The following is a 22896-nucleotide window of genomic DNA, read 5'->3' as shown; positions in this document are numbered from 1 at the left end:
TCTTCTCCAGATTCAATTTTGTTGTTACATTCCGCCCTGGGATCAAAAATGTGAAGGCTGATGCTCTCTCTCGCTGTTTTCCGGGAGGAGGAAACTCCGAGGACCCGGGTCCCATTTTGGCGGAGGGGGTAGTTGTTTCTGCTCTATATTCTTATTTGGAGGCCGAGGTCCAGGCTGCCCAGACTGAGGCACCTGCCCGTTGTCCTTCTGGGAAGTTGTTTGTGCCTCCTGAGCTACGTCACAAACTCTTCAAGGAGCATCATGATACTGTTCTTGCTGGTCACCCCGGGAGTAGAGCCAATTTTGGTGGCCGGCTCTTCGTAAGTCGGTGGAGGGTTTTGTGGCTGCTTGTGAGACGTGCGCTCGCGCTAAGGTCCCTCGTTCACGGCCTTCAGGTTCCCTTCTCCCGTTACCCATACCTTCCCGTCCTTGGACACACCTGTCCATGGACTTTATCACGGATCTTCCTCGTTCCTCAGGGAAGTCGGTGATCCTGGTGGTGGTGGACCGTTTTAGCAAGATGGCTCATTTCGTACCTTTCCCTGGTTTACCCAATGCTAAAACGTTGGCGCAAGCTTTTGTCGACCATATTGTTAAATTGCATGGCATTCCCTCTGATATTGTTTCCGATAGAGGCACGCAGTTTGTGTCCAGGTTCTGGAAGGCTTTCTGTTCTCGCCTGGGGGTTCGGCTGTCCTTCTCTTCTGCTTTTCACCCGCAGTCGAATGGTCAGACTGAGCGCCTCAATCAGAATCTGGAGACATATTTGCGCTGTTTTGTGGCAGAGAACCAGGAGGATTGGTGTTCATTTCTCCCTCTTGCTGAGTTTGCTCTGAACAACCGTCGTCAGGAATCTTCTGATAAGTCACCATTCTTTGGTGCATATGGGTTCCATCCGCAGTTTGGGACATTCTCGGGAGGGGCTCTTTCTGGTTTACCTGAGGAGGAGAGATTTTCCTCGTCTTTGTCTACCATTTGGCAAAAGATTCAGAGTAATCTTAGAAAGATGAGTGAGAAGTATAAGCGTGTGGCTGATAAGAGACGTGTGCCTGGTCCGGACCTGAATGTGGGTGATCTGGTGTGGTTGTCTACAAGAAATATTAAACTGAAGGTTCCCTCCTGGAAATTGGGTCCCAAGTTTATTGGACCTTATAAAATCTTGTCAGTCATCAATCCTGTTGCCTTCCGTCTTGATCTTCCACGGGTTTGGAAGATACATAATGTATTTCACAGATCTCTCTTAAAACCATATGTCCAGCCCACGGTACCCTCCTCTTTGCCTCCTTCTCCGATTTTGGTTGATGGCAATCTGGAGTTTGAGGTTTCCAGAATTGTGGACTCTCGCATTGTCCGCGGTTCTCTTCAGTACCTCGTTCATTGGAAGGGTTATGGTCCTGAGGAGAGGATGTGGGTTCCGGTGTCGGACATTAAAGCCACTCGCCTCATCAGGGCATTTCATAGGGCTCATCCTGAGAAGGTGGGTCCTGGGTGTCCGGAGTCCACCCGTAGAGGGGGGGGGGGGGGTACTGTCACTACCAGAGCTTTGAGACGTTCTCACAGCTCTGTTTCTCCGCCCCTGTGATGAGGTTTTTACTTTCTGTTTCCTTCCTCCCAGCTGTTCCTCCTGCGTTTGATTTCCCTGCCTTTAAATCACCCCTCCTCCTCTTGTAGGGTGTGGATTATATTTCTCATTTGAGTTGTAGCTCTTGCTTGAGTATCTTCACTTGTAAGCTATCATTTCACTGGACCTGTGTTCTGCTGCAGCAAGTACTCTGGATATTGCCTGCTGTCTTTGGATCCGTCTTCTCTGCTGCTGCAGCTCCTTCAGCTAAGTGTGCAGACATTGTAGTGTATCTGTTTATTTTCTGACTGGATCTGAGGCGACCACGGTTCCCTCCATATACTGAGCAGGGCACCGGTGGCCGTGCCCCTTCCACTATTGTAGGGGTTACAGTGGTCATCAGTCTTAGGTACGCGGACATGCCTCGTTCCACCATTTGGATCCGGGCATGTGCTTTAGCAGCATAGGGAGAGCTTTGAGGGTCTGACAGGGGTCACCCTTTATCCTCCCTAGTTTGGGTCCGGTCAGTAGCTCTATTTACTGTGTATGCTCTTGTTGCTCACATACAGCCGTGACAGCAGCCTTCACAGCACAGCCGACAGCAGGAGAAGAGGAACGTCTGCGTCCAGGAGAGGTAAGTGGGTTTTTTTTTTTCATATATTATGGGCAGTGGGCTGATGAGAGGCACTGGGGGGGGCTGATGGAGAGGCACTGGGGGGGGGGCTGATGGAGAGGCACTGGGGGGGCTGATGGAGAGGCACTGGGGGGGGCTGATGGAGAGGCACTGGGGGGGCTGATGGAGAGGCACTGGGGGGGGCTGATGGAGAGGCACTGGGGGGGGGCTGATGGAGAGGCACTGGGGGGGCTGATGGAGAGGCACTGGGGGGGCTGATGGAGAGGCACTTGGGGGGGCTGATGGAGAGGCACTGGGGGGGGGCTGATGGAGAGGCACTGGGGGGGCTGATGGAGAGGCAAGGGGCTATTATCTGAGGTCTGATTGTTGGTCATTCATATTGAGATCTGATCTGAGGTCTTATTGGGGATCTTATTGGGGCTGTTAGCTGAGGTCTGATTAACATTGGGGGTCTGATTGGTGGTCTGACCTGAGGTGTAATGAAATATATATTTTTCTTATTGTCCCCCTCTAAAACCTAGGTGCGTCTTATGGGCCGGTGTTTCTAATAGGGCAAAAAATACAGTACTTGCTTGCTCCAGCCGACCTCCCCTGCCCTCTGCGAACGCCGTGACATCACGCGGAGGCACTTGGGTGAGTTCCCACACTTTTTTCCCAGGACTTGACCCCTGGGTGGGAGGGAGGGCGACTTTCTACCTGCAGCTCACACTCAGACAGTACAGTGATGCCGTCTTAGGGCTCATGCACACTACAGTATTTTGCGTTCAGTATACTGGCCGTTTTTTTTGTTCAGTATGCGGTACATATACTGAACCATTCATTTCAATGGTTCAGCAAAAAAACTAAAGTGTCTCCGTGTGCATTCCATTTCAGTATTTTCGTATTTCCGTACCGTGAAAAGATAGAACATGTCCTATTCTTGTCCGCAAATCACGGTGCTTGGCTCCATTCAAGTTAATGGGTCCGCAAAAAAAACGGAACACATACGGAAATGCATCCGTATGTCTTCCATATCCGTTCCGTTTTTGCTGAACCATCTATTGAAAATGTTATGCCCAGCCCAATTTTTTCTATGTGATTACTGTATACTGTATATGGCATACGGAAAAACGGAATGGAAAGGAAACGGAAACAAAAAACGGAACAACGGATCCGTAAAAAACGGACCTCAAAACACTGAAAAAGCCATACTGTCGTGTGCATGAGCCCTTAGAGTGAGCTGTTCAAAAGGATACGCCCTCGATCAGGTTAGGCCACGCCCCTCCCACTCAGCCTACAGGGATTGAAAAAAATGAAGTTAAAAAAAATCAACTTCTAGGTCCCGCTAAGCCACACCCCAATCTGGTTAGACCACGCCCCCTCCCACTCTTCAGCCTACAGGGATTGAAAAAATGAAGGTAAAAAATAAACTTCTGTCAGCTGCAGGGGTGGGAGGAGGATGACTTTCTCCCTGCAGCTCATACTCCGACAGAACAGTGCTGCTGTCTTAGAGTGAGCTGTTCAAAAGGACATGCCACCGATATAGTAAAGGCCACTGTTAAGGGGGCAGCCCCCTGTGGAGGTCACTGTCAAGGGGGTGGTATGCTGTGAAAGTCACTGTTAAAGGGGAAGGCTGCTGTAAAGGTCAAAGTTAAGGGGGTGGGCTGCTGTGGAGGTCCAATTTTAAGGGACGGGGCACTGTGGGGGGGGGGGGGGGGGGTCAGTGTTAAGGGGTGGGGGGCTGTGGAGGTCACCAGTCTGGGGACGGGGTGCTGTAGATGTCATAGTGGATAGTGTTGATATCTTTTAACGACACACACAAACATTTAATGAAATAGATTAAATATACCCGAGGGAAGCCGGGTCCTTCAGCTAGTATATTATAATAGCAGATGCATTTCATCCAAGTAGATGCAGTCGTTAGCTGCATGGTGTGAATGGAGTTTATTTAAATTAAAGTCAGATGGGAACATTTCCACAAAACTGCAGCAAATTCTAGGGTTTACCAAGAAAAAGTAAAAAAAAATAATAATGCATTTTTGTCCAAAGTAGATGCAAATGCAAAAAGATCAAGAAGATGCTTGCTGCAAACGCGTTCTGCTGTGGTGCCTTCAGTGTACAGCTACGGTATATTCCCACCGTGTGCACACATCCTTTCTATACTCAGCACAGCACTACTGCACAGGCAGCTGTCTCTTTAAATCCAGCATGACTGCAACCAATGGTTTTATAGAGAAGTGACATCACCCCCCAGCAGTGACGCAGACCCTATTATTAAGAGGCCAATCATCTGCTCCTTCACGGTCACATGATATTTGGGAGAAGTGCAGGGGGGGGAGGAATAGGTTTGGGTTTTGTCATTGTACTGATCCTGCAGCTAGAGATGAACCAAGGCTGCTGATATTGAAGGAGAAAAACCTGGGATATCCTCCCCATCCCATCCAGTCATTGCATCTGCCTATTACCGGAAGAGACAGGGAAACTGCAGGGCTATCAGATCACATGAAGACTGCTTCTATGGATCAAGGACAGGTTGACAGTAAGGAGGGTCACAGGGGCCTATGCAAAATGCTATAAAGGAGGAAAACCTCAAACTAGGATCCTATTCACTGCAGACGGCCTCAGCTGTGCCGGCTCCTTCTATAATTACCATCAAGCAGAATTTAGAATAATTACGGGTCCCACAAGCGGGTCTGAGGCTCTATTTAATGCAATGCTAGAATTCTTCTATGCTCCTCCACCTGATCCCACCGGGATGCTTGAAGGCAAAAGGTGATTTTACCTAACGTTGCTTCTTTTGCAGCAGGATTTTTCATTCATATCGATGTTCTGGAGGTCGAAGGGTTAATGCAGAATTTTCCAGGCCTGAAGTCCTGTAAAAAAATTAGGAATGCACTGGTTCAGCACACGATACCGGCTGCCAATATCAATTTTCTAAATTTATTATTCTTGTGGATCCTGCACGGCCCATAGATTGCTTTGGGTCCTAGAGAGGATTTCAGTCTCCGGAACATTGGAAGCTGTGCATAGCCTGAGGATATATTATTAACTCTGTAGACCAGAGAATTGGCTTTCCAACCGTATATCGGGAGACTGCATGGTGCCGTCTTGTGCAGGGATCATCTGTGCTCCTTCTAGAACCTCTTGAAGGACCTACTTCTACAAATTCAGAGGAGAGGCGTGAACTACGGGTTTCTTCTTTGGGTCACTTGGGCCGAGCTATCTGGATCTTGTTCAGCTGTAAATTTGAATTTCATCCCACTTGAGGCGTGATCTTCATTGATTAGCCTAGACTTTGGATGCAGATTCCACACAAAGATCTACACGGGAAGGATCATTATTAAAGCAAGAGCCTATAGGAAAATCTGCAACTGTAAGTCATAGCCCTCCTGTTGGGAGATAATATTACAAAGGATTTCTGTTCTTCATGTGTAGAAGTCTAGTAAAAAAAAAATATAATAATTCAAAGCTAATGCAGATATAGATGACCTCGTTAACATTAACCGTCTCACATTGAATTTCCTTTGTCTTGAACTGAAATTCTGGATTCTGAATACATTTTTTAATGTATTTTGTCACTTGAGGTTTATGATGCATTACGAGTACGACGTAAGGTCTCGTAAGAAATAAAGCATCTGAATTTCTGGTACATAGAAGGAAAATGCTAAGAATAAATGTCTCATGAATAATGTATGCAACGTGATGTGCTAATACAGGCTGTGTCTTCATAATGTTGGCACTGACTGCAGGGTATGGCAGGGATAGGACCATTACAAGGTGTGCAAACCAGTGACACCTGGAACTGGTCCAAGAGAAGTTACTCATCATAGGGCTACCTGCACATGTTGCATCATAGGCCTCATGCACACGACTGTGCCGTTTTTTTGCGGTCCGCAAACCGCGGATCCTCAAAAAACGGAAGCCCCCCGTGTGCCTTCTGCAATTTGCGGAACGGAACGGGCGGACCATTGTCGAAATGCCTATTCTTGTCCGCAAAACGGGCAAGAATAGGACAGGCTATATTTTTGAAGTGATGGGGTTTGCACCCGAGCCGCAAAAAAATGCGCTGGATGCGGACCACAAAAACGGTCGTGTGCATGAGGCCTTATGTGCAGATTTTTCTGCGCGGATTCTTGTGCGCAGTGTAATACAGTACCGGCAGAGTGTATGAGATCTGACAAATCTCCTGTACACTTTGCTTTTTTCCTTCCGTGCAGAAATTGACCTGCCGTGCGGATTTTGAAATCTACAACCTGTCAATTCTTTGTACGGATTTCACCCTTTTCGAAGGGTTAGATCTGCCTCAAAACGACATCAGTTGCAACTGCAAGTAACACGTGGTTTTTGGTCCAGAAACACATGGAAATTAGTGCGGAAGACGGCCCGCACCCCTGTGCATGTAGCCTAAGACAAACCGCTAAAATACTTTAACCCATAAGGAGTCATTTTTGTCTGTGCCATAGCAAGTGAAGGGCATTTGACAGCAGTACCTTTAGGAATTTTGGAGCTGGACATTTGAAATGACACATGAAATGCCATACTGTACATTACTGCCGAGTTTGTCAAAATTTGTATACATCTCCATAATCTTCACTAGATATGAAATTTTAATGATGTTTTATTGCTTTACTTGGACATACATTCATGTTCTTAATCTTCTCTTCTCCTTTCAGCTTCTCCATCTGCTGTCCATGGGTGATCCTGCTTCCACTAGGACCCACCTGGGCCTAGCTTGTTAATAAGTCCCAGTGCGTGTCCATCATCTTCTGCCAAGCTAACCACCAGTGACATCTCCCTACTGCTGCTGCCTTGAACATACTAATGGAGACCAAGCTTCCTATTACCCCCACCAGTCCTTCCTCCCCGGGCCTTTCCCCCGTCTTGGCTGCAGACAAGGTAGATGGATTTTCTCGTCGCACTCTTCCTCGCTCCCGTCAGCGAAGATCACACAGCTCTTCTCAGTTCCGCTACCAGAGCAAGCAACAAGAGCTAACACCCTTACCTCCTTTGAAAGGTAGGCATGTCTTCCAATGTGTCCTGCCATTTCTTTGATGTCTTAGATCCAGTTGATTAAAATCGTGTTGGACTGGCCTTTACTGGAAGATCTCCTTTGTTTACTGGCCCAGTGACCTCCTGTTACATACAGATCTAGCAGAGCTGATGATTTGTGAGTTATAACAAGTCCTTCAGTTAAGATAATGTTGTGGATTTATAGGATATCAGACTCAGCTCAGCTCAGCTACATCTGTGTTTAATACCAGTCTGGTGCCGGTGTAAGGCCCCTTTCACACGAGCGAGTTTTCCGCACGGGTACAATGCATGACATGAACACATAGCACCCGCACTGAATCCTGACCCGTTCATTTCAGTGGGTCCAAGTACATGAGCATTTTTTTTTTCACGAATCACTTCTGTGTTACGTCAAAAATTGCAGCATGTTCTATATTCTGCGTTTTTCACGCAGCCCTGGCCCCATAGAAGTGAATGGGGCTTCCGGATGCAATGCGTTTGTCACTGATGGATGCTAAGAGATGTTGTTTGTAAACCTTCGGTTTTTTATCATGTGCGTGAAAAACGTCAAAACGCATTGCACCCGAGTGAAAAAAAAAAAAACAACAACTGAACGCAATCGCAGACAAAACTGACTGAACTTGCTTGCAAAATGGTGCAAGTGTCACTGAACGCATCCGGAGCCAATCCGTCACGCTCCTGTGAAAGAGGCTCACACAACAGATTTTGACTACATCAAAGTCCACCGCTGCGGTTTCTGCTGTTCCGTTTTCACTTTGAATGGTGCGGTCCCGCTCTCGGTTTAGCTCTATTGAAAGGAGTTAAACCATGAGCAGGCCCCCGCTGTGGCTTTCCAAAGTGTCCATGCGGTAGCCACGCCATGAATGGACATGTACGTTCTTGGCCCGGTCTGGAAAACGACACTGGAAAAGTCCTTGGCCGTGTGAACAGCAGAGTGGCCTCCTATCGAATGCTATGGAAGGCTTTTTCTGTGCAGATTCGACGTCTAAATCCGCGCTGAAACCCTTGCCAAGAAGACCTTGTATAAACCTACCCTAAGGCCTCGTTCACACTTCCGTGTCAGTGAAAAAAAGCGTACGTGTTACATGAACATGTCCGTGAAGGATCCGTGGTTGATCCGGGTGTCCGTTTTTTACCATCCATGTGTCATCTGTAATTCACAGACGTTGCTCCGCTGAAAATTAATTTCCAAAAAATCTCCTATTAGTCTTCAGTGAAAAACGGACGCAACACGCATGTGTGTCAGTGATTATCACAGACCCATAGACTTCAATAGGCGTGCTTGGTCCGCATCACGGATCAAAGTAGTGCATGTCCCTGTGATTTTTTTTTTACTGACCCACAGTCAGTAAAAAAATAAAATACAGAAATGTGAACAGACACATTTAAATCAATGGGTACGTGTACTGTTCACAGAAAATGCGGACAGCACATGTCAGTGAAAAAAACGGAAATGTGAACGAGCCCTAAAGGTAATAACTGCTGCATCGGTCAGTAGGACAGTGTATCAGATGTTGCATTTTCTGCGTCCATATAATTTTGCACAATTAAGGGTGACCCAATTGAAAAGGATTTTATCGCCGTGTTTGGATCTTCCAGCTTTATGTGACCACCCTCCAGATCCATTTTGCTTCTCTCCCCCCTTCTAGCTCATCCATCCTCTCTGCCCCTCCTTCCACTCTCCATGACGCTGATCCTCGGATCAATAGCTCTAACTGTTCAGATACCATTATCATCTTTTATAATGCCTTTCTAGAGGCTGGGCCCATCCTGCCTTTATCCTCCCCATCTCTCTCTCTCTCTCCTTTTCTCACACGGTCTTCTGGGAGAAGCAATCCACTATGCAGTATGTGCACTTCCCCGGAAGCCAGTGTTCTGGTATATGATGCAGAGAATTCATTGCATTGCATATTCCATACACCCCCCAACCCCCCCTCCCCGATGTTAAATATTAATGTGCACTGCATGGTAGTGCATCTCCTTTATATGAGCACATTCACAATAAGGAGTCCTATACAATAAAGCACAGCATGTCTTCATCCTTAATTCACACTGTTCAGACACAAGGTGCATTTTATCACCGCTTACTGTTTACATGGTCAAGTATTTGGATGTGGGTTTCCGCAAGCTATTTGGTTGTGTCAAGGTGGACAATGAAAGGACTAACAGGATGTAAATGGTTAAAGTGATGCTCCACTGGTTATAAAAATGTGCAGATCCGCTATATACATTTTTTTTCCATTAATTTCTTCTTTAAAAAAAAAATATAATCTGTTGCTACCTGGAAACTGTCAACAGATAGGACAGCTGCTGTTGACGGATGCCTCCAGCACCTTGAATGTACAAAGCTGGACTATTCTCAATGGTCTGTTGGCCTGCTCATTAATGTTTAATACATCTTGCAGCCTAATTGAAGGAATATATATTGGGGGGGGGGGGGTCGCTCTGGTAGACACTTGGTAGCTGTGCAGGAAGCAGGGACACACACAGGATAGAGTCCAATTTAAGTGTTTTTATTTCACACTTAAATCAATTTAACATAAGCATAGCCTTAACATATAGGCTTAAGTTACTTTCACACTAGTGTTAATATTTTCCGATATTGAGATCCATCATGGGGTCTGAATACCGGAAAAAAAATAACTTCTGTTTTGTCCCCATTCATTGTCAATAGGGACAAAACATAACTGATCAGAACGGAATGCTCCAAAAATGCACTCCGTTCCGTTCTCCTATTGGAGAGCAAACCGCCAGCATGTTGGGGTTTGCTTTCCGTCCTGGGATGTGGAGCAAGACGGATCCGTTATGACCCACAATGCAAGTCAATGGGTACGGATCCGTTTTGGGTATGTTAAAGATAATACAACCAGATCCGTTCAGAACGGATGCAGATGGTTGTATTACCAGTAACTGAAGTTACTAGTGTCAAAGTAGCCTTCAACAAACAAACAGTGATGGCCAGCGAACACATGCGGGCTGCCATCTTTAGTAAGGTAGACTCACCCGTCCGGCGATGCACCGGTAAGCCCTTACCTGTGCCGGGAGCCGGTCTGAAATCAAATGCAGTCACCGGGAGCAGGCAGTTCCAAGAACAGCCTGATGAAGGCCCCCGGCACAAGCACAGGTAAGGTGAACACTGCGAACTGACCATCACCGTAAACAAACCCTGCTCAGCTGAGCAAGTACCTAATACAGCAAGACAGTCCCTGACTATACGTGGGACCAGCTACCCGGCCCACGTGGCACATGTAATACCTTCCGTAGTCCAGCAGTCAGCTTCTCCAGGTAGTGCCACCCTGCTCAGCTCTACACCGAGCTTTAAATTAGGCCCTAACGACCCATGTGACTCTCAGCTGTGGGCTATGGAAGCCCAGGACTGAAGCCCGGGTGGAGTGAGGGTCCCACTGCCAACCTTCATCACTCCAGTATAAGCAGGTCCCAGTACGTATTTTACAAATCTGTCTATGTTAGCTGTGGCTAAGGCCTCTTGCACACGACAGTATGTATTTTGCGGTCCGCAAAAAACAGATCTGCAAAAAATACGGATGACATCCGTGTGCATTCTGTATTTTGCGGAACGGAACAGCTGGCCCCTAATAGAACAGTACTGTCCTTGTCCATAATGTGGACAATAATAGGACACGTTCTATTTTTTAACAGAAATACGGACATATGGAAACGGAATTCACACGAAGTAACTTCCGTTTTTTTGCGGACCTATTGAAGTGAATGGTTCTGCATACGGTCCGCCAAAAAAATTTGAGCAGACACGGAAAGAAAATACGTTTGTGTACGAGAGGCCTAACATAGACAAAACCGACTATCCACCCTGCTTATCTTGTGTCTGGGTTAACCCTTCAGTTCCCAGAGACACCACCAAGGCTTACCACACACAGTTTAACCATTTTAAAGGCAGATATATTGGTTCTCCCAAACCATACCCTTCTCACAATATTTAATATTCCTAAATTAAGATGTTAGGCTGCAAGGTATGAAGGTGTTAACAAGTACAGACCAATGGCGCAATCTGAACAGTGCACCTAACAGGTTCATAGAGGGGGTGCTTCTTGGGACCTCTTCTGAGACATCCATATTCACATCATGATACAAAATCTAAAAAAATACTAGACAGTGTGAAGAAATTCTAGGGCCCTGTTGACATCACATCTCCGCTTAATGTATATGAAGGTGACCTCCTTGCCGATAGGCTACAATGTCTTCTGTCATACAGATAGGTCATGAAGAGATCATGGCATTAACTGATGGCTGTCACAGATACCGTAAAGTGACATTCATCACCCATAGGCTAATAAAACATATACATTTGTAGGGGTTGTGCCAAGTATTAAAGGAGCTGTCTCACTTCAGGAAATAGCATTTATTATGTAGAGAAAGTGAACACAAGGCAGTAATGGAGCCCTATGGAGACACGGTCTGTACACCCTAAATGTAAATAAGACACATCATGTGAATAGGCCCGAAGCTTTTCGTAGATGCTCCCCGTCATGATAAATGTAATGTCTCTCCATTCCCAATAACCCTCCTCACTTGACGTCAGAAGATTGCGTACGTATAGGCCGCGCTCCCGTCAGCAGACCTAGTTTCTGAGCTTCTGTGCTGGTGCCATCTTCACAGCAGAAGAGAGGGGGGACCTATTCATATGGTGCCCTCCCTTCTTGGTGGTGTTCACAAGCTTCAGCAAAATTGGGGGAAAATTGAGTTCCAAAGTTGCTTTGCTTTAAATTTGCTTGAGTTCAATGCTTTGGTAAAGGAGGCATTCTCGTTATCACCCATTATATATATATTTTTTATAATTATATAGCAAGGTTATAAAATCTAGTACATTATTTGTGCCTCCATGGTCATTATTCAGTGTATTGTGCTATTTTTTAGCATGTTCTTGGCACCAGGATAGAGCTGGGTTTTGTGACTGAGGCATATGGTGACAGAGGCGCTCTGTGGGTGTCCTTGGTTACAGTCTCTGTCGGCTCTCTCCCTTGTGTATCTGTCTCTGCCGTATGTCTCCCAATTCTGTTTTACGTACTCCGCTCTCTCTCGCCATTGCTTCTTATAACACGCTGTCTCTCATCTCTCTCTTTATCTCTGTCACATATCTGTCTCATCTCCATATTCCCTGCCGCCCATCCCAACCCCTCCTCTTTGCTCTGTCTCTGACTCCGAATGTCCCTTTCCCCCTTCTTTCTATTCACCTTTCCCCCCGTGTATTGTTCTATGCTCATCTTACACTCATTTCTTTTTGCTGTCAGCAAATCATTATCCAGCCACTCAGGAAATGAAATAAAACACAAACCGCGTCATACAGTCTATGCTATATTAGATTTTCTTCAGGGAGAAGATTTTTTTTCATCTCTGGCTGTTTGACATAGACGAATATATCGACAGGAGAATCATAAGATAGATAGACCAATGTATGGATACTGTAGATATATATGTAATGGATCGATAGAAAGGTTTATGTACTGTGCCGTAAAGCACATGTGGCCACAAAAGAGGCTATCGGACATTTCAAAATCTCCCCAAAGCCCCTAAATGTGTAACAAAACAGCCTAAGACACCACTTAATCCCCCACCATTTCCAGTGCTGCCCCTCTGCTCCTCACCTCAGGTCTGTGTTTATAGGCGGCTGTGGTGACATTGGCTGCAGAGTTGTACGAGAACCAATACCAGTGATTGGCTGCAGTGTGCGAAATATGGCTATGTCACCACTGCAGCCTGTAAGCATAGACTGGAGGTGAGGACCACCACAGCAGGCCTGGAAATAAACCTGCTTTGGGGACCTTTTAAAAAAAAAAGTCAGACAACCTCACTAATGGTCACTTAGAAGAAGAGGGTCCATTAAATTTGGGTCTGATCCCCATTTTTCAACCTTGAAAATTGAATAGGGGCACTGTTTTCAGTGATTGAGTAGAATTGTTTAGCACTTTGAAGGAACATATCAGTCCACCAGTTATCTACACCACTGGATAGATTACAGATCTATAGATCTACTGGAAAATTGATTCATAGATGGGTATTAAAATTATGATAGATATGAGGGTCAGTTCTGTGTGTGGATCTTGACCCTGACATGGAACCCCACCCAAAGAGATGTACACTGTACAGTTAAACATAAAGAAGCTTTATTCCAATAAGGGGAGCAATGCGTCGGGGTTACACTCATGGGCTGTAGGCTTACTTGATTACAGTTCATCAGGAGACACACAGCATAGTAGTTACAGTTCTCTGGCAGGCATACAGCTTACTAGTTGCAGTTCTCTGGCAGGCACACAGTATAGCAGTTACAGTTCTCTGGCAGGCATACAGCTTACTAGATGCAGTTCTCTAGCAGGCACACAGCATAGTAGTTACAGTTCTCTGGCAGGCATACAGCTTACTAGTTACAGTTCTCTGGCAGGCACACAGCATAGTAGTTACAGTTCTCTGGCAGGCACACAGCATAGTAGTTACAGTTCTCTGGTGGGCACGCAGCTTACTAGTTACAGTTCTCTGGTGGGCACACAGCTTAGTGGTTACAGTTCTCTGGCAGGCACACAGTTTAGTGGGTACAGCTCTCTGACAGACACATAGCTTTTGGTTACAGTTTTGAACAGCGTCCCTGAGCAACTTACGGTAACAAAGAAACACACGCCACTGTATCTTGTCGCCATCCAGTCTCAGGTCTCTTTTTCCAGTAAGAGTAACAGGGATTCTCTCATCCCACTGCACAGACACTAATTGGAAGTGGTCCAGAATCAATGCCAGTTACAGAGGACTCTCTCACTCCAGCAGACTTAAGCAAAACATCAGTTCCGTTGCTCCGTTCTGTGGCCCCGCAAAAATCCTGCGGACAAGAATAGGCATTTCTATAATAGGCCTCCTGCTCCATTCTGCAAATTGCGGAAGGCACGCGGGTGCCACCTGTGTTTTGCGGATCCTCGATTTGTGGACCGCTAAAAACAGCACGGTCGTGTAAACGAGAACTCAAGAAGAGGATCCTCTGCCAGTTCTAAATGTAAGACAGCTTCCTAGCTGTCTTACATTTAGACCGTTTTCTATGCCTGAAACAAGCGTAGAATATGGTAAATAATACGGACCTGCCGGCTCATCCCCTTCCCCCGCCCGCACCACGCCCACTTTTTTAGACCTGGCGTGAGCGTGGAGAAGTCGCAGATTGCTGTCCAACTAGCTGCTGCGTCGCAATCCCGCCTGAAATTTTCCTAATTTAGGCGTATATCAGATTGATAAATGACCCCCTTACAGTTTTAGAGTACCAGACTGGAAGCAGTCCCCAACTGCCTGCACAAGCACCTGGTCCCTGCCTCTCTTAGCGACATACATTGACCTCCTCCTGAGCTTAGCTGGAGTGACGTTAGATAGACTTCAGTAGATATGAAATGGTCAGATAGATGTCACTTTCTTTGCATCTGCTCAATGCCGATTAGGGGAGCAGCCATTCTTATTATGACAAAGAATTGATGTCCTCCTTAACCTGCCCCATTCCTCCCATTGGCCTCTTTTACTTTGCCTGTTAATGATATTGGTACCACTCATCGTGTCAAAGGGAGGTGACCATCGACAAAGACGGAGCCTCTGGGGCTGTTATTTTAACAGTATAATTGCTGCTTTCTCAGTCCTTTAGGTCACCAACACATGAGAAATATAGGGTGAAAGTTCTAAGACACACGACAAAAAGCTGCACTGTCAGTCTGTCCATATTTTATGTATGTTTTGCATCCGTTTCTAATGGCTGCTATTCACTGGCTGTTAGAAAAACTGCCATGTGAGTAGTCGTATTGACTTCCGTTGGTTCTAAAAATGGCGTAGTGACAACTGTTACTTAAATAGCCGTCACACTGCCATTTTTGTGTGGATGTAGCCTTATTTAAATCTAACTTTAGGTTAGAAAAAGAGGTGACGCAGACATGATACATTTACATACACATATTAAGAAGCACCTTTTGAAATGATGATGATGTTGTTAGCTGTGTTACTGGGTTACAACAATGTAACAAAAATGTGTGATGTATTGTAAATTACAAGACAGTGAACGACTATTCTTACTACATGGAAATAAATGTAGCAAATGAGACTATATTATTATATTAAAGGAAACCTGTAATCAGTTTTGACCCCCTAAACTGCTAAACAGGTGCTGGAGAGATATTTCAGTACACAATCATGTATAGCAAAGAAAAAGGGGGTTAGTCAGCACATCCCAATGCGTAGGTGCATGTCGCTGTGGCTGAATATATATATATATATATATATATATATATATATATATATATATAAAATCATGTATAGCAGCATAGATAATGAAACATGCTTTTGAAAAAGAAGTTTTAAAAACTACTGAGCCATATGCAAATTAGGCTACTTTCACACTCGCGTTTTGGGGCGGATCCGTCATGGATCTGCAAAAACTGATCTATTACAATAATACAACCGCATGCATCCGTCATGAACGGATCCGTTTGTATTATCTGTAACATAGCCAAGATGGATCCGTCATGAACTCCATTGAAAGTCAATGGGGGACGGATCAGTTTTTTATTGTGCCAGATTGTGTCAGAGAAAACGGATTCGTCCCCATTGACTTACATTGTGTGCCAGGCAGTGGCGTAGCGTGGGTTGCCAGCACCCAGGGCAAGCCAGAAAATGTGACCCCCCCAGCTTGCGGGCATGCCCCTTTTAACAGATAATGTAGTAGATCAGTTGCAGTCCTATGTAACACCACAGATAACAGTGATAACTCTCTGAGTACAGATAATGTAGTAGATGTCACCTGCAGTCCTATGTAACACCTCAGATAACACAGTGATAACTCTCTGTGTACAGATAATGTAATAGATGTTCCCTGCAGTCCTAAATAACACCACAGATAACACAGTGATAACTCTTTGAGTACAGATAATGTAGTAGATTACTTGCAGTCCTATGTAACACCACAGATAACAGTGATAACTCTCTGCGTACAGATAATGTAGTAGATTCACCTGCAGTCCTATGTAACACCACAGATAATTTTCGGGTGGTTTCTTTTTTCTGAAAAAATTCAAGATTTGTTTCTAAACTTCTAAGCCTTCTAACGTCCCCAAAAATAAAATGGCATTCACAAAATGATCCAAACATGAAGTAGACATATGGGGAATGTAAAGTAATAACTATTTTTGGAGGTATTACTATCTATTATAGAAGTAGAGAAATTGAAATTTGCTAATTTGCAAATTTTTCTAAATTTTTGGTACATTTGGTATTTTTTATATTAAAAAAATAAATAATTTTGACTCAATTTTGCCACTGTCATGAAGTACAATATGTGACGAAAAAACAATCTCAGAATGGCTTGGATAAGTAAAAACTTTTTAAAGTTATCACCACATAAAATGTGATCTGGTCCTTAAGGGGTTAATATAATGCCCCCCTCTTTATTATTAATATAATGCCCCCTCTTTATTATTAATATAATGCCCCCCTCTTTATTATTAATATAAGGGCCCCCTCTTTATTATTAATATAATGGCCACTCCAGTCTTATTAGTATGATGTCCTCGGTCCTCCTCTCTCTGCTCCCCCACCCCCATAGTGCCCCCAGTACCTCTGCAATTAGGGTTGGGTACATAAAAATAAATATATAAATACTTACCTCTCTCCATCACTTGTGGCATCCCAGCGCAGGCGGTCACGAACACCTTACTGTGCCTTCCCGCGAGATCCGACGCAGGAGGTCACAGTGAGGTAATTGTGACCGAGTCCTGCTCGCTTTACTGGCTTATAGGCTTCAGGCCCTCATCCGTTTGGCTCAGTTTCGTCAAGCGGACAGCAAAACGCTGCAGGGGTGCGCCTCCAGAGTGGAATGGAGACTGATCGGAGGCAAACTGATGCATTCTAAGCGAATCCTTTTCAGAATGCATTAGAGCAAAACTGATCCGTTTTGGACCGCTTGTGAGAGCCTATGACGGATCTCACAAACGGAAAGCCAAAACGCCAGTGTGAAAGTAGCCTTACTCTTAAAGTGCTGGCATTTCTTCAGCCGGCAAGTGTCCTGCAATAACAAGGACAACCCCTCCGATTGGCAGCCTTGTGTCATCCATTGCCCCCCTGAAAAGGCATCAGTGAAGCCTTGATGGGAGGAGTTTCCTCATGATTGTAGGATTCTTCCCTCCTGAAGAAATGATCAGTGGACACTTCAAAAGTAATTTCTATATGATGCAGTTGTTGTTAAAACCTTCTTTCTTAGGTATGTCTATATAGTGGTTAAAGTAGATTCAATGGGGTCAAAACCGGTGACAGACTCTGTATCGAATCCATAGTAAAATCCACGAGTTACACATGGATATTGACGTGGATTTTCCATGGCAGAGGCTGTGCTTTGCAGGTGGAAAACATAAAAGTGAGTGACGCTGTGCGGAGTGACAATCTGAGTATACTGCCCAACCTGTCCAGCCTGTGCCCAGCTGGTTGTCTCTGGCTGATCTTTAATCTACTAAATTGTATTGACAAAATGCTCTCAGTATAGTTCAGTACAGTCATGGTCAGGCAGAGACACACAGCATTATAAATCATTATGATGATGTGCAGTCCTGTGAAAGTAGCAGAGGTCAGAACAGGAAATCACACTTCCACATGAAGCATGTTTTTCCGCAGTGGACACGCTCATCTGCAGTTACCCTGTGACTGCCAGGCTGATTGTTGAACTGTATATGCTACCTCTCTACCACCACAACAAAACAGAGAGCAAGGTGTGGAGAAATGTCAAGATGGCAGCAGCAGGAGCAGAGAGTTCCCAAGCCGGTACAGCACTCTGAGTACCACTTGTCATGTCACCGACACTCTCTCTTGGATAAAAGAAGAGATCATGTGGCAGTGGCCACAAGTAACTACATAAGGACTCACTATATACAGTACAGACCAAAAGTTTGGACACACCTTCTCATTCAAAGAGTTTTCTTTATTTCCATGACTATGAAAATTGTAGATTCATACTGAAGGCATCAAAACTATGAATTAACACATGTGGAATTATATACATAACAAAAAAGTGTGAAACAACTGAAAATATGTCATATTTTAGGTTCTTCAAAGTAGCCACCTTTTGCTTTGATTACTGCTTTGCACACTCTTGGCATTCTCTTGATGAGCTTCAAGAGGTGGTCCCCTGAAATGGTTTTCACTTCACAGGTGTGCCCTGTCAGGTTTAATAAGTGGGATTTCTTGCCTTATAAATGGGGTTGGGACCATCAGTGGCGTTGAGGAGAAGTCAGGTGGATACACAGCTGATAGTCCTACTGAATAGACTGTTAGAATTTGTATTATGGCAAGAAAAAAGCAGCTAAGTAAAGAAAAACGAGTGGCCATCATTACTTTAAGAAATGAAGGTCAGTCAGTCAGCCGAAAAATTGGGAAAACTTTGAAAGTAAGGGCTATTTGACCATGAAGGAGAGTGATGGGGTGCTGCGCCAGATGACCTGGCCTCCACAGTCACTGGACCTGAACCCAATCAAGATGGTTTGGGGTGAGCTGGACCGCAGAGTGAAGGCAAAAGGGCCAACAAGTGCTCTCTGGGAACTCCTTCAAGACTGTTGGAAGACCATTTCAGGGGACTACCTCTTGAAGCTCATCAAGAGAATGCCAAGAATGTGCAAAGCAGTAATCAAAGCAAAAGGTGGCTACTTTGTTTGTTATGTATATAATTCCACATGTGTTAATTCATAGTTTTGATGCCTTCATAGTCATGAAAATAAAGAAAACTCTTTGAATGAGAAGGTGTGTCCAAACTTTTGGTTTGTACTGTATGTGTTGTGAGCAGGGGGCCTGGAAAGAGGCTCTGAATGCTTAGAGAGCAGCAGGCCTGGGGTGGCATGCTTAGTGCCACTGGTATCCATGTTAGACCTGCTAGGGATGGCCAGGTAGAGCTGGGACAGAGAGAGAGAGAGAGAAAAAGAGCAACGAGCTGCCAAGAGACTGACTGACTTGGGGTCCACGGAGAGGCCTGGTCCTCTGGACACGTAAATAGAGAGAAGAATATTGGTTCAGCAATTGTCGTGGATTTTACTTACAGACTTGCGCAGGTAAAATCAGCAGCAGATTATATCACCAGACAAATGGGTGAGATTTTACAGACACCGGTCTTAATAACCCCTGCACTGGTGGTGGATCCACCGCCGGTCTAAATCTATGCCAGCTTTCTTTCTCTGGTAGACTTAGAACATTTTCTACGCCTAAAACAGGCGTAGAAAATGATAAATGAGACGGGCTCGTGGGCTGCCCACTCACTCCATGCCTCCTTTTTTAGACCTGGCGTGAGCAGGGAAAGGTAGGGGTTGCGGCCCAAATAACTTTTGCTCCTCAATCTGCGACAGATATACGTCAGAAAACTGGCGTATATAAGTTAGTAGTTATTTCTACATCATCGTTTTTTTATAGAGAAGTGGGTAAGGCAGCTGTCTACTGTACAGACGGTTTGGAGGTCCAATCTCACCAAGACCTGGGAAATAATCTTTTTAGTAAAAGTTATGGCAGAAAAATAGAATTTTAACTTTCCAGCCTTTTTGTGTTATAGTAAAATTTACAATTTTCTAAAAAGTTATTCTTACTAAAAAAATAATTACTTAGCAAAAACATTACAGTTTTTGTAACATACTTAGTATAAAATATAACAAATCAGTACCTGGTATCTCTGTAATCATAATAAGATATACAATATACTATATTGAGTACATAATTCATGGTGATTGGTAAACGGCGTAATTTTTTTCCCTTCATTTCAGTACTATATTACAGTATTTAGTGTTATGCCTGTTGAGAAAATTATTTTATGACCACAAAAATTTCAGCCCTATTACTAGGGCAGGTCTGTATTGTAATGGTAACTCTTCTAAGGTTTAAATCCTGATGAAGACTTGTAAAATAATTTGTTCAGTAAAGTCTATGCCCTGGTAGAGGCCCCCCAACCCATATGCAGCACAGCGTCATAAATATGCACTGAAGTGAATACCAATGAGTCCCCTGACTGCAATACCGCCTGTTTGCTGCACCTGGTTCAGAAGAATGGGGTCCACTGACTTCATTTTTGAAAGCCAAGGTGGGCTTGCACATATGCAGCTACCTTTCCACTTCTTGTCCTTCTGTCAGGGCAATGGGTCAGAGTTTACACAGTGGATTTGCTGCAGATTTTATTGTCAGTTTGCATTGCATTGCATTGTAAAGGGTAAGATCCATGGTGTAAAACCACAGAATTTAAGATACTTACTGCAGGTCAACTTATGCTCTTAAATCCCATTCACTTTGCTAGTACTGTAAAATGCTGCAGATTGTACATCCTTGCTGGCAAATCTGCAGCATATCTATCTCATGTGGCCATACCCTTAGATTATCAATAGGAAGATCAATTTGCAGAAACGCTCTACTGTGAGCATGTGCCGATCGGAGTCCTGACTGTCATTTGGACACATTTTGGGCTCCGTCTGGCTGATCATGATTTTAATATTTTTTTGTTTGGAACGAAGATCCCCTTTTCTGACAGTAATTTGCTCTTCCTGCACAATTGAAACTGGGTCTCTAACCTTATAGGTGGTCACAGTAATAAGTGGTCATGCAGTTGTTTCTGCTGGAATTCATTTGGCATGGCCACTACCGTTAAATGGATATGAGTGGATATTTATTGAGACTGATAACCTTGTGACTGGTTAATGCTATCATTATGTATGGTATAATGTATCTCTGATGTTATCAGTGTTATAAATACATACATTTCCAGCTTGTCATATGACTAAGGATGACAAAGGGTTAACCACTGTAGGGATCATTTACACAATGGAAAGAGGAACAATTCAGCATATTTTCTTCAATCTCTGAGGTTCTAAATTAATTATGTAATTTCAAAAGGTTTTTAAGAGGAGCAGCATCTTGTCAAGCAGCTCACAAACTGTGGGAGAACCTGCACCAAAAATATGACAGTGGACTTCAATGTCCTAAGAACAACAGCGTACTGTACCTTTGTCCAGAATTGTTGTCTGGGTGCATTGTGGACATCATTATCATTGTCACGGGGCACCGCTTCGAGGTTCCTTCATACAGCAGCAAGACAATCCAGTCCAGTCCAACAAAATATCTCTGGGGATGGCCTCGACACATCTCCCTGATCAGACAATCCTCACATATGGTCCCAGGATCTGGCCTAAACTCAGACCCACAATACAACAAAATATCCCAGGAGATGGCCTCAAGAGATCTCCCTGATCAGGCAATCCTCACACATGGTCCCAGGATATGGTCTCAATTCGGATCCTGACCCTTCCAGTACAAAACAGCAACAAACAACTACCACACCAAACTTTGTTTCCTCATCACTCCCCCCCCCCCAATCCATTAGTAGATAGGGGAGGGGACACTCCCCCACCACATTTTGAGGTGATCTGTCTCTGGACAGTCTATAAAATGTTTATTCAGTGAAGTCCCCAGCAACACAGAAATGGTTTACAGCCCCTTCACCCCTGAATAATAATAATAATTATTATTTATATATTGGCACCATACTCTGCTGCGATTTACAAATTCATAGTGTTCGTGTACAAAACATAAGTAACTGGCTAATATACAACTGAAACACTAGGAGTCAGGGCCTTGCTCGCAAGAACTTACAATCTATGAGGAATTGGGAGTGACACATAAAGTAGTTGATTGTGATAAGTAGGATTCAAGCCATTATTGAACTGAAAAGCATGGTGCCGGACGATCTGCTTCGGATTTGGGACTGTTAGAGGATCGAGTTCAGGCCAGAGGAATTGGTGGGGGAGAGGTTTACTCCAGGAATAGTAATTTTAGGTAGGTTGATAAGCCTGTGTTTGTAAGGCACCTTTGAAGGTGAAGTTGTGAATTGGCCTGATATTCTGGAGCAGAGTATTCCAGAGAGCAGATGCAGCTTGAGAAAAGTGCTGAAGACGGGAGTGAGAGGTACGAATTATGGAGGATGTTAATCCTAGGTCACTAACAGAACAGAGAGCACGGGTAGATGGAAATGAGGGAGGAGATGTATGGAGGTGCAACACTGTGGAGATCTTTAAGGGTGAGGGTGAGAAGTTTGAATTGTTTTCTGTGGTGGGTGGGCAACCAGTGAAGTGACTGGCGCAGACTAGAAGCATCAGTGTAGCGGTTGGATAGAAAGATTAGCCTTGCTGGAGCATTTAGGACAGACTGAAGGGGGGAGAGTTTAGTGAGAGGGAGACCGATTAGTAATGCGTTGCAGTAGTCAAGACGAGAATGAATCAAGGCAACAACACAAGTTCCGTTTTTGAGAGGTTCAGTTTTAGATACAGACAGGACATGATGTTAAAGACAGCTGCCAGACAATTACTGGTGTTTTGGAGTAAAGTAGTCACGTGAAAAAACAAGCAGAAAAAACAGGGAGGTTATCCAGAACTTGCATACATGTTTCCCAGAAAGGCAGAGTAGCATTGGTTGGACTACTCCTTATTAACACTTGTTCTCCCTAATGAGAGAGAATACCCCAATACCCCACTCATCTAACTAAAGCAATTTTCTCTTGAGACACTCAGTACTTCTGTCCTTTTGGAAGGAGAACTGGCTGGCTCAACTCATTCAGAGAAGCTTAATACTGGGACACTTTGTACTCTTGTCCTTTTGGAAGAAGAGCTGTCTTGCATGTCTCAATTCCAGTGGAGTTCTCTCT

The 22896-nt window shown here is 44.5% G+C and overlaps 1 protein-coding gene across 2 annotated transcripts in view; it reads left to right on the top strand.

Annotated features, from left to right (window-relative positions):
• The first annotated feature begins 4525 nt into the window (after window positions 1-4525).
• Window positions 4526-22896, top strand: part of PPP2R5B (protein phosphatase 2 regulatory subunit B'beta) — a 155207-nt gene continuing 136836 nt past the window's right edge. The window contains exons 1-2 of one of the 2 annotated variants that reach the window (XM_040410261.1): window positions 4526-4946; window positions 6848-7188. In XM_040410261.1, coding sequence (XP_040266195.1) covers window positions 6996-7188 — 193 coding nt within the window. In that variant the 5' untranslated portion in view covers window positions 4526-4946; window positions 6848-6995. Of the gene's footprint in view, window positions 5548-6847; window positions 7189-22896 lie in introns of both variants that reach the window. The other variant, XM_040410260.1, reaches the window with a different exon arrangement.

This window comes from Bufo bufo, chromosome 10 (assembly GCF_905171765.1).
Source record: "Bufo bufo chromosome 10, aBufBuf1.1, whole genome shotgun sequence".
In the NCBI taxonomy this organism is placed as follows: Eukaryota; Metazoa; Chordata; class Amphibia; order Anura; family Bufonidae; genus Bufo; species Bufo bufo.
Note: the sequence above shows the minus strand (reverse complement) of the source record. Positions and strands in the feature narration are given on the sequence as shown.